At 48.9% G+C, this 14,307-nt stretch overlaps 1 protein-coding gene across 12 annotated transcripts in view; it reads left to right on the top strand.

The window, feature by feature from the left end:
* klc3 (kinesin light chain 3) overlaps nt 1-12,959 on the top strand; it is a 58,956-nt gene extending 45,997 nt beyond the window's left edge. For 8 of the 12 annotated variants that reach the window (XM_052044124.1, XM_052044129.1, XM_052044127.1 and 5 more), the window contains 5 exons: nt 1,692-1,797; nt 3,264-3,398; nt 6,597-6,727; nt 9,944-10,010; nt 12,019-12,959. In XM_052044124.1, coding sequence (XP_051900084.1) covers nt 1,692-1,797; nt 3,264-3,398; nt 6,597-6,727; nt 9,944-10,010; nt 12,019-12,108 — 529 coding nt within the window. In that variant the 3' untranslated portion in view covers nt 12,109-12,959. The other 4 variants (XM_052044134.1, XM_052044133.1, XM_052044137.1 and 1 more) reach the window with 4 other exon arrangements.
* Nucleotides 12,960-14,307: the final 1,348 nt, after the last annotated feature.

Below are 14,307 nucleotides of genomic sequence, written 5' to 3'. Positions count from 1 at the left end.
ATGTTCCCATGCATCCACTGCTCATGTCCTGATGTTTTTTGGGGAGGGTGGGTTTTCATACTGGAATAGCCTAGGTGAGTAACAGCAATTCAATATGTAGATTGAACTGCTGTTACTGCAGCCCATGATGAGCCAGTGGTAGAGGAAATGAATGACCAGGGTGGTGGATGGCCAGTGCTCAGTCAAGCATACTGCTTTGTCCTGGATGGTGTCACACTTCAGTTGTTGGAGCTGAACTCATCCTGGCAAGTTGAGGATGTTCCATCGTGCTTCCGAGGTGTGTCTTGTAGAAATGGCATGTCAGAAGGGGAGTGATCCTTGCTCTGATCTGCCCTTGTGTTCATGTAGCTTGTCCAGTTGACTTTCTGGTCAGTGGTGATCCCCGGGATGTTAATGGTGGGGGACTCCGGAATGGTAGTGGCATTGAATAAGTAGTTGATTTCGGCTCCCTCTTGCTGGAGGTGGTTATTTCTTGTCATTTGAGGCATGACTATTATTTACCACTCATCAGCCCATGTCTGAATGTTGGATGCCGCCTTCTTGAGGCACCGCCTCTTATATTTGCAGAATTAATAGGAAAGAAAACAGACAAGTTGAAAAGGGAATTCAAAGCGATTACTTTTCTATATTGCAGTCACCCACTGTTTATCCGTACAGAATATATTGTGCATCTGTAAGTGTCCTGTCCTAAGGTGACGTCTAACATACATTATATATTACAGTTCAAAAGCATATATTAAAAGGCATATGCCTGCCATCTTCTGCTTCTCTTTTTACTTGACCTTGATCATTTGTTTTTTCCCCAGGCATGTGATTTGTAAACAGCTTCTAGTCAATAAGAATTTCCCTCAGCAGTGAATTCCTACCTCATCTCTAGGATTTGCCTATTTACACGACTTCTCAGAGCTGTGTCCTTTAAAGCGACAGGTCAAATGAGCAACTGAAGCTCACAACTCCACAAAGGGCCCACGAGCAATTCCCCTTTTGTTCTGACAGTGGAAGGGGAGGATCCAAGCCCACCCCACCTGGGCTCCACTCACACCTTAAAACAACCGTGTAACCAGCCCAGATCGATCGGATCCCACTGCAGGCTTGAAGCAGTGAATCCTTTGCACTGTCCTTTGTTCCATTGGAATTGGCCACAACTGGATCAGCTGGCAGTCTGTTCAGAAGTGACAAAATAATTGAGAATTCCTTGGTGCAGGATATCAGCTGTTTGACAGTGGGATAGGGTTGTAGGATGAGATTGAATGGTGCTCTCAGCTTTTAAAGAAAGGCTTACGAATGAGGGGTGTAAATATAGGTCGTGAGGTATAGGTGGAAAGTCTGATACCAGAGGACACATATTGAAGAAAGTTGGCCATAAAGGCAGGCAGGGGATGACCAGATTGTTGTGATCGGGGAAACTCTGCTTGGAAGGGCTGTGGAAGCAGATTCAATGTCAACTTTTAGGAAGAATTCTGGTAAAAACTCGAAGGATGATTGGGTGAGAGCAGGGAGAATGGGACAAATGAGGTACCTCAATTGTAGATGAGCCACAGGTATATTGGACCAGATCTCCATTTGTGCAACCAGGTTCTTGAATGTGTAGTCAGCTATTGAATTGTAGATTAAAAATGCATACTAATGATGACTTTTGTTTTCTTAACTAGAAACAAGATTTAAACATTGACAGAATGTGCCCTTTTCAGTGATACAGCGGGGCCTCCAGATGCCAATGGAACTCTACAGCTGCGACAGAAAAACACCAAGATTGTTCCCGTCACCGTCGAAAAGACAGCGGATTACTTACTGAAGGTAAACAGTGACCGTATCAGACCTTTCCTTTCATTTGTTACATTGGTTCAAAAATTCTGTTCAGCACAACCCATAATGCTGCACCTCAGAATAAAACCATAGGATTTAGGAGCAGGGGTAGGCATCCTCCTCTTCCCTTCATTTAGATCGTGGCTGATCTTCCACCCACACCACTTTTTTGTGATTCCCTTAATGTCCAGACATTTATTTATCTTTGATTCGAACACAATGACTCAAACCCCTGCAGCCCTCTAGGGTAGACAGTTCCAAATACCATCGCCCTCTGAGTGCAAAAACATCTCCTCATTTCAGTTCCTCACGACTACCTCTTATTCTGAGGCTTTGCTCCAGATCCTGGCATCCTCAGCTGAAAGAACCACCCTTCTTGTATCCCACCTATCAAGCCCTTTAAGAGTTTGGTATGTTTCATTGTGACATCCCCTCACTCTGCTAAACTACAGTCCCGGTCTACTCAATCCAGGGCAGCACAGCTGGTACAACTGCTGCCTCGCAGCTCGAGTGACCCAGATTCAGTTCTGACTTTGGATGCTTCCTGTGTAGAGTTTGCACGTTCTCCCTGTGACTGCATGTGGGTTTCCTCTAGGTGCTCCGGTTTCCTCCCACTTCCCAAAGACGTGCGGGTTGGTAGGTTAATTGGCCGCTGTAAGTTACCCGTGGTGTGGGTGGGTGTTAGAATCTGGGGGGAGTTATTGAGGATGTGGGGAGAATAAAGTGGGATTTGTGTAAATGGGTGCTTGATGGCCAGCACAGAGTCAGTGGGCTGAAGGGCCTTTTTCTGTGCTGATTCTCTGTGATTATTTCACTGGCTGCCCATTCAACGCACATATAGGTCGGGAGCACCAGTCCCTAATTGGATATTTCCCTCTCTCCTCCGTAACTAGTGCATTGAGGCTGATTGTGGCACCTTAACTAACAGAGCTGCATGGTGTCTGGAAATTTCCCAGGTTGTGTCTCAGTATAACACCTCTAGATTCACTGCCAGGGTAATATAAACCCTTATCTCTACTTTGTTGTTTGGAGCAATGTTTCATTTTGTCCATCTGTTACCACAATTCCAATGGACTCATTTAGTCATACAGCCCTCATCCCACCCAGTCTCTGATGACAATCAAGCACCCATTTATTCTCATACTACATTCATTCCATTTTATTCTCCCCGCAGTCCCATCAACTCTCCCCAGGTTTTACCACTCACCTACACACCAGGGGCAATTTACAGTGGCTAATTAACCCACCAACCCACATTCTCTAGGACGTGGCAGGAAACGGGGAGAAAGTGCAAACTCCCCGCAGACGCCCCCAGAGGTCAAGATTGAACCAGGTCACTGGAGCTCTGAGGCAACAGCTCCACTACCTACACCACTGTGCCACCCCTAACACCATGGTGACGCATGTCCTGGGAATCAGCTGTGCCCCTTCACTGACCTGTGTGCATTTCTCTGCAGGCAGCGGACACCTCCCTCAACACAGCCCCCTGTAAACGACCCTACCCCTGCATCGACCTGGACTCTGGCGCAGTTATCTTTGCAAATGGTCCAGACGGTTATGAGGAAGTGAGTATGGGAATAGAATGGAATGGGGTAAGTACACCATCTGTTAATCAGTTCACCAAAATGCTGTGCTACTAGAATAAGCAGACCTGGGGCTCTGATACTTACAGGAATTTAGGGAATAATAGTGAAGTGAAGGTGGAGAATACAGGAATTATCCCTGTGATAGAGTGTCATACAGCACAGAAACAGGCCCTTTGGCCCGGCTCAACCAATATGCCCATCTAAGTGAGTCACGTTTGCCCATGTTGACCCATATCCCTCTAACCCTTTCCTATCCTTGTACCTGTCCAAGTGTCCTTTAATGTCCATTAGTGCTATATGATGGATACAAAATAAGTGAGCAGTTCACTTGTGCAGGATAGAATAATGCTCTCTTTGGGAAGAAAGGGGAAGCAAAAAAGAGTGGACGAAGTTACAGAATATATGAAAGGAAAATATAAGCTACTTGAATAAGAAGCCTTGATGAAATCTCTGTAGTAGGAGGAGAACCTGTGAGAACACTAGGTTTATGTCCTCCCTCAGTTGGTGTGTTGGAGGTCCCCCATGTGGGGGTAACTTTAATTTGGGATAAAACTTTGAATTTAAAGAATTTTTGATAGGAAATCAATATTGCCCACAAAACCAAACTCTTTGGAGATGCCCTCAGCTGCTGGGGGGAGAAGTCAGGACTGGAGAGCAGGACATGATTTGAGATCAGAGGTACATGGAAACCAATAGTGTAGGCAGATGTAGAAGCTCTAGAATGGAAGCAGTGCAGACGAGATGTTGGAACCAGCAACGGAAACTTTCCTGTGTGTGAAAGAGTGGAGAACAATAGGAGCAGAGGTCAGCCGCATGGCTGCTGGAGCCTTCAGCAAGATTGTGCCTGCTCCGCTTCCCCAAGCCCCCTCACCTGCCAAATCCCTATTCCCATTCCCATTGATTCCCCCGATGCTGCACATTTACCGACCTCTGTCTTAAATGTTCTTTCTTTACCCATGTGTGGGATGTGGACATCACATTCAACACCAGCGTTTATTCCCCATCCCTAATTACCCCGGAACTGGGGAAGCACTAAAGAGTCAATCACGTTGTGTCCGGAGTCACAGAGGACACACTGGATAAGGACCTGGGTTCCTTCCCTGGGAAAGGACATTAATGAACCCAATGGTTTTTTTCTGATGGTTTTGTGCTGGCCATTTACTCAGACTAGTTTTTTTATTAAACTCCTGGTTTAAGGTGTATAAGATGATGAGAGGTACTGATCGGGTAGATAGTCAGAGGCTTTTCCCCAGGGCTGAAATGGTGGCCACAAGAGGACACAGGTTTAAGGTGCTGGGGAGTAGATATAGAGGAGATGTCAGGGGTAAGTTTTTTACTCAGAGAGTGGTGTGTGTGTGGAATGGGCTGCCGGAAATGGCGGTGGAGGCGGATACAATAGGGTCTTTCAAGAGACTGTTAGATAGGTACATGGAGCTGAGTAAAATAGAGGGCTATGGGTAAGCCTAGTAATTTCTAGGGTAGGGACATGTTCAGCACAGCTTTGTGGGCCGAAGGGCCTGAATTGTGCTGTAGTTTTTCTATGTTTCTATTTAATACTTAACAGCTAAGATGGGACTTAAATTCATTAGTCCAGAACTCTGACTGCTGGTCCAGTAACTTAATCACTACGCAACCATTTATCTGGGGCGAAAGACCAATAAAAAGACAGTTAGAAGACAACCTACCAACTCGAGTGCAGATCGGGACTGAGGGAGAGCTGAATAATCAGAAAAAATGCCTTGTTGTTTAAAGGTACTGGACTGAAAAAATGAATGCATTCAGTGTTTAATATGTTGCTTAATTTTCTGTTTAAAATGGGGTTGTGTGCTGCAGTGGGTTAGAGAGGGAAGGAGCAGGGAAATTGTTTTAATTCCCTACAGGTGAAAGTTCCCTGTGCCTGCAAACTGTTTAAAACTCTTGAAGGCAATATTTACTTTGGGCAGAGCAGAAAACCAAATGGTTCACAGTTACAGACCAGGAGCTTGCAGGCAGTGGCAAGAAGCAGATGAGGGTTACAATACCGGGCTGATCCACAGCCAGTTTTCACTGGAATTCAATATCCTTCACCAGGCTGAGGCCATCTTCATCAGTTCCTGTGGGCATGGCACCATAATACAAAACTGTTTCTAATCCAGGACTAAATGATCAGCCAGATATTGACAAGTACACCATGTCGATGTAGGCGACTGAAGTGCAAAGCAGTTTTACTCTGTATCTAACCTGTGTTGTGCACATCCTGGGAGTGTTTGATAGGAAAAGGTAGAGGGAATGTGACTGCGTATCTAACCTGTTCTGTGCACCCCGTGAATATTTGTTGTAATAGATTGGGGGTGCTTTACTATGGTCTGGTATCTGCAGGAAGGTCAGAAGCTGAATGCTGTCAAATATCCCTGGGAGACTTTTGTTAACTGATGGGAAAACCATTGCCCTACTTTGTCTCACATTGTAGGGTTGTGGGAGGGAGTGGTGGTATAATATCAAGGGCTCTACATTTAACCTGAGCGCCACCTGACCTGGTAGTCTGACCACAAGAATTCACAAAACAGACATTTTAAATCTAATGTTTCGGTCTTTCTCCAGCTGCACTAACCCAACTCTCATCTCTTTTTTTCAGTCTCTTCGTTGCAGAGACCTTCCTGATACTAACACTACCCACCAAATGAAGACTATGTAACATGCCTCTCTGTTTATTCTCTGCTCTGCGCCTGATAACCTTTTGTTGTGATGTGGTGGTGGGGAAAGGCCAATGTCAAATATTGTGCCTGTTTTGTATGGATATTGATACGAGTCCTTCTGCCAGTTGACTGAGTGAGGATAAAGCACAACTAAAACTTCACTGGGACATTGCACTCTAATCAGGCAGCCAGTTGCCTCTGGTTAAGGATATAATAAATCTATTAATGGGCATTTCTTTGAGAAACTATGTAACAAGCAGCTAATTAACAATCATGTGGATCTAGTTTCAACTGTTTTGACTTTAATTTATTAACCAAAAGCTTGTAGCAACAAAAAGGGTGTGAATTAAAACCAGAAACAGTGAATGAGTTTACAGCCAAAGTCATTCTCTTTCCTTGAAGGGTTTGTGTACTTTCAGTAACTCTAAATGCTTTGTTTTACTTTATCCATTTTGCTTGAGACCATGTTGTTTAACACGTTGCAAATGCGAGCTTTTTAAAAAATGTACATTTCTCTAATCTGTTGCAGGACACTCTCGGGAGTTTGAAACGCAGTGGCTCCTTCACAAAACTGCGTGACTCCATCCGGAGGAGCAGTGAGAAGCTTGTCCGAAAGCTGAAAGGTGTCGCAGCACAAGACACACGGCCAAAAATGCTCGGGTACAGAGCTCACCGGCGCCGGGTGACTTATGAAGACCCCTCTCGCCTGTGGCCCATAAGCTATTAACTCTTCATGCTGAAGCCCCCACCCTACCGCCTTCCTATCCACTCTCCAGGCCAAGAGACCTCTTGTGTCTCCGTGCTTCTTCATTGCTGGTTACTAGTCCCTCCCCAGTCTTGTACACCTCGGAATTGCCAATCATCCCTTCAGCTTTCAGGACCGTAAACTTCCTTAAATCCCCTCCCTTGTAGTGGGTCATTATTCTCCCTAAATCTCTGCACATCCACAGCATATTTTACTTTGGGGACAGCCCTAGAGAGGGACGTTGGGACATCTGTTACCTTAAAGGCACCACTTAAATTCATGTGCAGCACACAAACGCGGTGGAGGAGCTCAACAGGTCAGGGAGCATACATGGAGGGAAATGGACAGTCAACGTTTTGGGTTGAGACCCTTCATGTGGACTGGAAAGATAGAGGGGAGGTGGTCGGTATATAAAGGTGGAGGGAAGAGGTGGAGCAAGCAATAGGTGGATCCAGGTGAGGATGGGTGATTGGCAGATGGAGGGCAGACTGGAAATAGCAAGAGGCTGGGAGGTTGATTAGTGGAGGCAACAACAGACTGCAGATGATGGAATCTGATAGGAGAGGGCGGCGGAGCATGAAATCAAGGGAGGGAGGTGGGGAGGGGAACCAGTGGGAGGAGTGTGTGGGCGATGGGCAGATGGGGAGGGGGAAGAGAGAGGGTGATGGGGGGCCAGGTGGAACAGGAGGAGAGAGAAAAGAATAAAGGGGGGGGGGGGGTTCCCAGAAGTTTGAGAACTCGGTGTTGATGCCGCCAGATTGCACACTGCCCAGGCGGAATACAAGGTGCTGTTCCTCTAATTTGCATTTAGCCTCAACCTGGCAGTAGAGGAGACCATGGACAGACATGTCACGTCTCCATTTAAACTCAAGTTGTTGTTACCCCATCTGGCCACTGTGTTATTACCTCACCTCCTCTCGTACTCTATCATCATCTCGCAATGTAAGAACACAAGAAAATGGGAACAGGCCCCCTCAGTCCCCCCCCCCCCCCCCCCATGCCTGATATGCCCTGAGCATCAACTCCTCTTCTGTGCCAGTTGTCCAAAAGTGACAACATAATGCCTTCCACACCCCTTTCAGGACGTCCCAGAATCAGTACTTCTCAGTATCCACTGTTGATAACTAATTGGTGTACACCAAGCTCTATCAATCAATAATGTGGTAATGACCAGGTAAAATCTGTCTGGTAACAGTAAATATTGGTGGGGACGGAAGGGTGAATTGGTGAATACAAGTTGTCACATTTCTGAGTTTGGGCCTAAGTCGTAGTTACATAGAGATTTGTTTTGCAATTTGTCCATCATTTTAATTGAACAGTGCATAGAGGGAGCTTTACGTGCAATTAACTGTGCATTCCCAGTCCTGGGAGAGTCAGATTCCTCCAATCTCCAATAACCCAGATTGTTTTTCTTTGTTTCCTCTTATTGTAGAGGTGTTTCACTCTGTCTAGCCAGTGCTGGGAGGATGTGATGGGTCAGTGTGGAGGGCGCTTTGCTGTATATCTCACCTTTGCTCTCCCTGCCCTGGGAATGTGTGACAGGGTAATGTGAAGGGAGCCTTGCTGTGTACCTAACCTCCCTGTCCCTGCTCTGGAATGCAGGAGGGACACTGTAGATGGAGCTTTGCTATGCATCTAAACCATGCTGTCCTGGGAATCTTTAAAATGACAGTAGCTGCCAAATGGGGAACACCAGTGTGTCCCAGCAAGAAGTCCCTATCGTTTATAATGGGAGATTTAAATATCTCAGATTCAGATGAGTTTATTGTCCTATACACCAGGGTTCAATGAAATTTCTTGTTCACATGAAGCTCAGAGTAAACAGTGCACGTGGTGGTAATAAGTACAATGGCAAGCACAAAGCAGCAGAATGGTGCAAGGATTGTAGTGCAGTCTGAAGTAGTGCAAAAAGAAATGCTGAAGTGACAGGAATGGAATAACCGAGAGGGGTAGAGTCTGAGAACGTGGCAGCACCACCGGGAAGGGGATGTGAAAGAGGTGATTGGTTTAGAAGTCTGTCAGCAATGGGGAAGAAGCTGTTCTTAAGTCTGGATGTCCGGGCTTTCTAGCTCCTGTATCTTCTCCCAGAAGGTAGAAGAGAGAAAAGGGAATGGCCGGGGGGGGCAGGCAGGGTTTCGACCCGAAATGCCAAGAATTCCCTTCCCCCTCCCCACAGGTGCTGCTCGACTTGCTGAGTTCCTCCAGCAGATTGTCTGTTGATCCATGACAATACTATTAGCCTTCCTGAAGCCATTCCCTCCTAGTGAGCCCATTGCCCTGCCCATCCCAGCAACAGACCAGCAAACTGTATTAAATTAATGGAATAGAAGGGGGCCATTCAGCCCCTCAACTATTCTGGTCAATTGACTGATCTTCTTAGCTCCATTTGCCCTACTTAGTTCCATTGCCCTTGATAGCCGTACCCATCAAGAAGCAAGGGGATGACTTAAAAGATTACAGACCAATGTCATCCAGGACTGCAGCTCCTGAGATGCTGGAAGCTCTCGGTTAAACATTCTGAGACCACATTGGCTACTCGCCCCAGAGTACAGCACAGGATCAGGTCATTTGGCCCACAATGTTGTGCCAAACTAATTAAGCTAATGATGCCTAATTACATTAATCCCTTCTGTCCGCACAGTGTCCATATCCCTCCATTCTCTGCACATTTGTGTGCCTATCTAAGAGCCTCAAGTACCTCTATCATATCTGCCTCCACCACCACCTCTGGCAGCAAATTCCAGGCACCCACCCCTCTCTGTTTGTAAAAAAAAAACTTGGTCCCTGCAATCTCCTTTGAACTTTCCCCCTCTAACCTTAAATGCATGCCCTCGAGTATTAGACATTTTGACCCTGGGATAAAAGTACTGGCTGTCTACTCTATCTACGCCTCTCATAATTTTATAAACTTCTATCAGGTCTCCCCTCAGCCTCTGACGCTCCAGAGAAAACAACGCAGGTATGTCCAACCTCTCCTTATAGTTCATGCCCTCTAATCCAGGCAGCATCCTGGTAAACCTCTTCTGCACCCTCTCCAAAGCCTCCACATCCTTCCTATAATTGGGCGACCAGAACTGAATGCACAAAGGAGCATGATGAAGACTAAAAGTTCTGTCGCTCTTTTCTTGCAGGATGAAGCGAGCAAATTCTCTGAACGTTCTGAATGTGGGCAGCAGGATTACTGGAGACACTTTTCAGGTAGACTGTTTCCCTCGAAAAACAGAGCGCTGGAAGAACTCAGCAGGTCAAGCAGCTTCTGTGGAAGCAAAAGGTGCAAGTCGATGTTTCGGGTCAAGACCCTGCATCAGGACCAAGGGCAAAGAGGAAAGATTTGGTCGCATATATTGGTCTGAAGGAGGGAGGATGGGATTCAAGGTGATAGGTGGAACCAGGTGGGGAGGGGGTGAGACTACTCACCAACCCATTGCCCATCTTGTTCCACCTATCACCTACCAGCCTCAGTCCCACCCCGTACTGCTAGACACTGTCAATCTTTCCTCTTCCCTCTTGGTCCAGATGCAGGTCTCAACCTGAAACATTGACTTACACCCTTCCCCTCCACAGATGCTGCCTGACCAGCTGAGTTCTACCAGCATTTTACTTTTTTGTTCCAGAGTTCGGCATCTGCTGTCTCTCGTCTTCGTGTTTCTCTCTGTCTCCTGCTAGATCTTGCATCAGAAGTTTCTCGGTGCCTGGAAAGGCATATCGGGCAGGTGTTACACAGTGGGACAATGAGGGCCTGCTCCTGGAGAATTATAGCACTGAGGTCCAATTGGCCTTGTGCAATATGCCTTAAACAACATGCTCAAAGGCATCTCCTCCACGTGTACCCCCAGTGTGGATTGGACAGGGGAATACAGACTGGGGTCGAGAGGGGTGATGGTTTCAGGATGGATACATGGGTGTCAGCCAGTGAGGAGAGAGGGAGTAGGACCTCCAGGGAGTATCATTGGGAGGTAGGGCAGAAATTCAGGCCATGGGAGTGCAACTCCAAAGGAGTAACTGTTTAAATTAAACGGGATCTCCCATGCTGGTTCCCACCACCAGACTCTGACAGATCCCTTCTAACGTGTGCAGCACACAAAGTGCTGGAGGAACTCAGCAGGTCGGGCAGCATCTACGGAGAGAAAGGGACAGTCGACGTTTCGGGTCAAGACCCTTTATCTGGACATGCATCTGGTGTGTTGCTCCAGATTCCAGCATCTGCCGTCTCGTGTCTCCCTTCTAACTCGTGTCAGATTGAGCCTTGTAAAGACCTGCTTCCTCATAATATCTCCTACCCTCTGCTGTGCAGTACCGCAGGCGTACTCCTCTGTCAGAGATGCTTGGAGCCCAGAAAGACCCCTGATAATTGCAAAACCCTCATTAACCTTCAGAAATGCTGACTACACCTCACCTACACGCCAAGCAGGAGTACGAACCAGTGCAAACAAAGGACCGTAGCCTCACTGCCCGGCTGCAGCGCTAGGCACAAGGAGCCTTGCTCTAGTGCTGCTCAGAGCCCGGGGGGGTGGGGGAGGTGTCAGTCCTACTGTTTGATCGCTCACAGGGCACCGAGTGACGCAGCTCCTGATGCCAGTCTCTTGTTCACCCTCTCACAGGGCTACTTAATAAAAGCACTCCCCCCCCGCCCCCCCAATTCAACATGTTAAAGTAAAACTCTGACAATTTGTTTTCCAGCCAAACAGAAATCTCAATAGTTCAGCATCTGATTTGTCAGGTAACATATCCTGCCCTCCCCCCGGGTCCTTGGTCCAGGTTCATTAGAGAATTTATTCTATCATTGTGTTACATTTTTCTTTTTTAAAAAAAAACTAATTAAAAGTGTGTTGGGGGATTAGTGGGAATAATGTCCAATCATCCAGAACATCAGCCAGTACAGCACCAGTAGATTCCTTGTGTGTGCCAGATTATCGGAGTTTTACTATAGTACATTCACCCTGAAGATGTGGACCAGGTCAGAGTGGACCTTAGCAGTGAAGCTAATGATCTTGGGTGATTATTAGCTCTTAGGGGGGCAATTGCTTTGCTGCCTGTAAAATGACCCCCTAACATCGTCATCATTGGTGTTTGTGCCTCGGTGTGGGATACAAGACAGATTTTTGCGTGGTGGAACGTTCTCCCTCTGTCTCCTCCCGACTATTGAAGATCACCCCCTGAGGAATTCCAGGGATATTCACCATTTCTCCTTTCTCTTCCTTCCCAGCGCCCCTGCAGTAGCCTGACCGAGTCTCGGGGACTGAGCAACAGCCACAGTAACCTGACGCGCCGTGGCTCCCTGACGGAATCGAGCTGAGGGACACCAGGCCTCGATGCATCTGAAGTTACCCGGGAGCCTGCAGCCGTCTCCTGTATCCCCACACACAGGGCTTCCCAGTTCTTGCAGGGTCTGAGCCTTTAGGTGTAAGGTGCAGCCAAACCCGCTTCATTCTCCAGAGCAACCCCACAATGTTTGTGGTACAGCTTACATGTCCCCACAGTACTTACAGCAGACGAACTGGCCACTCATCCGTGCTGGTGTTTCTGGTCTACACTAACTTCCCACCCTTCCCCAACTCAACACATTGTCATCCTTTTGCCCTCTCTCACTGTAATTTATCCAGCATGTCCAGAAATGTGAGTAAGAAAGAACAGGAGAGGTTTTCTGTAGGGGGAGACCACGGCGCCGTCATTGTTTCAAGATATATTCCCTTCCCTCCACCTTCCCTCTTTTCTGCAGTTAACCCAGAGCTGAGATTGCAACCTCTGCCCGATCCAGCAAATAACATTTCTACAGGCATACACCTGCTCTACTGATAGCTCACAACCCTGGCGTACTCACCTTGCCCCTCTCACCCTGACGCTCTCTCTTCATCAGTCCCTCTAATCTGAATTCCCTCTGTTCTCTCACCATCACTTTCTGCTTCCTTCTTCCTCAAACACTATCTAGCTTTCCCCTTTCACCCCCCTCATTTTCTATCACACTCTACCCTCTCTCTCTGTCTGCCTCCCCCTCCATCTCCCTTCTCTCCTCTCTGTCTGCCTCCACCCCCATTGTGCTCTCTTTTTTTTCCCTCGCTCTCTCTCTCTTTCCCGCTCTCTCTTTCCCGCTCTCTCTTTCCCGCTCTCTCTTTCCCGCTCTCTCTTTCCCGCTCTCTCTTTCCCGCTCTCCCTCTCCCCCCCGCGCGCGCTCTCCCTCTCCCCCCCGCGCGGCGCCCTCCCTCTCCCCCCGCGCGCGCCCTCCCTCCCCCCCCGCGCGCGCCCTCCCTCTCCCCCCGCGCGCGCCCTCCCTCTCCCCCCCGCGCGCGCCCTCCCTCCCCCCCCGCTGGCGCGCCCTCCCTCTCCCCCCCCCGCGAGCGCCCTCCCTCTCCCCCCTCCCCGCGCGCTGCCCTCCCTCTCCCCCCCCCGAGCGCAGCCCATCCCTCTCCCCCCCCGCGCGCGCCCCCTCCCTCTCCCACCCCCGCGCGCGCCCTCCCCTCTCCCCCCCCCGCGCGCTGCCCTCCCTCTCCCCCCCCCCCGCGCGCGCCCTCCTCTCCCCCCCCCCCGCGCGCGCCCCTCCCTCTCCCCCCCCCCGCGCGCGCCCATCCCTCTCCCCCCCCCCGCGCGCGCTCTCCCTCTCCCCCCCCCGCGCGGCAGCTCTCCCTCTCCCCCCCCCCGCGCGCGCTCTCCCCTCTCCCCCCCCCCGCGCGCGCTCTCCCTCTCCCCCCCCCGCGCGCGCTCTCACCTCTCCGCCCCCCGCAGGCGCGCTTCTCCCATCTCCGCACCCCCCCCTCGCGCGCGTGGTCTCTCTCCCTCTCCCCCTCAAAATGAAATTGGATTGCTGGCTGTAACACCATATCAAATGGAATGGACAGGTCTTCCCTGAGCCTTCATCTCATCGGCGATGTTGACCCACTGAGTAATTTCCATTCACAGACCCAATGGCTAAATGACTTCCCCCTGTTACTGCATTGTTCTGTGATTGTAGGAGCTAGTACAGGAGGGCACTTTGCCCATTCAGCTTGACCTTCTCTGGACGCTTTTACCTCCCTGTAGAACTTCCATTTATCACCTTTCATTGCCAGCTGTTCCTTTTATTGTCTCATTTCCACCCAAACCCATTGACGTAACCCCAGTCTGTTTAAAGACACCCCTTTCTCATTACAGTGGATAAAATCCTGGCTATGCACCTTGCACACAACCTGGGTTCGAGGGTAATAGTCTGTGTCTGCCTTTGGTGTATTCGTGACCTCGAGTGGTGTGGTGATAGAACATAGCCCTTAAACGTAGCACTTAGTCCATGATTCTCTTCTGTAACGGTTATATGATGGATGAAATGAAAGCAGAAACTGCTGGCAATGCTCAGCAGGTCAGGCAGCATCTGTGGAGTGCAAGGCGGAGGTAACAGAAATGGCAAAAGTTGGAAAAAGAGCAGGTTTCAGACCCCAAGGAGATGGGAAAGTGGTGGAGCAAACGAAAGGGTTGGTCTGCGACAGGGTGGAGACCAGGAGAGATGGAAGCACTGGCACTGGCACTC

The sequence above is a fragment of the Pristis pectinata genome, chromosome 35 (genome assembly GCF_009764475.1).
Source record: "Pristis pectinata isolate sPriPec2 chromosome 35, sPriPec2.1.pri, whole genome shotgun sequence".
Classification (NCBI taxonomy): Eukaryota; Metazoa; Chordata; class Chondrichthyes; order Rhinopristiformes; family Pristidae; genus Pristis; species Pristis pectinata.
The sequence above is the reverse complement of the archived record's forward strand: the minus strand, read 5'-3'. Positions and strand labels throughout refer to the sequence as shown.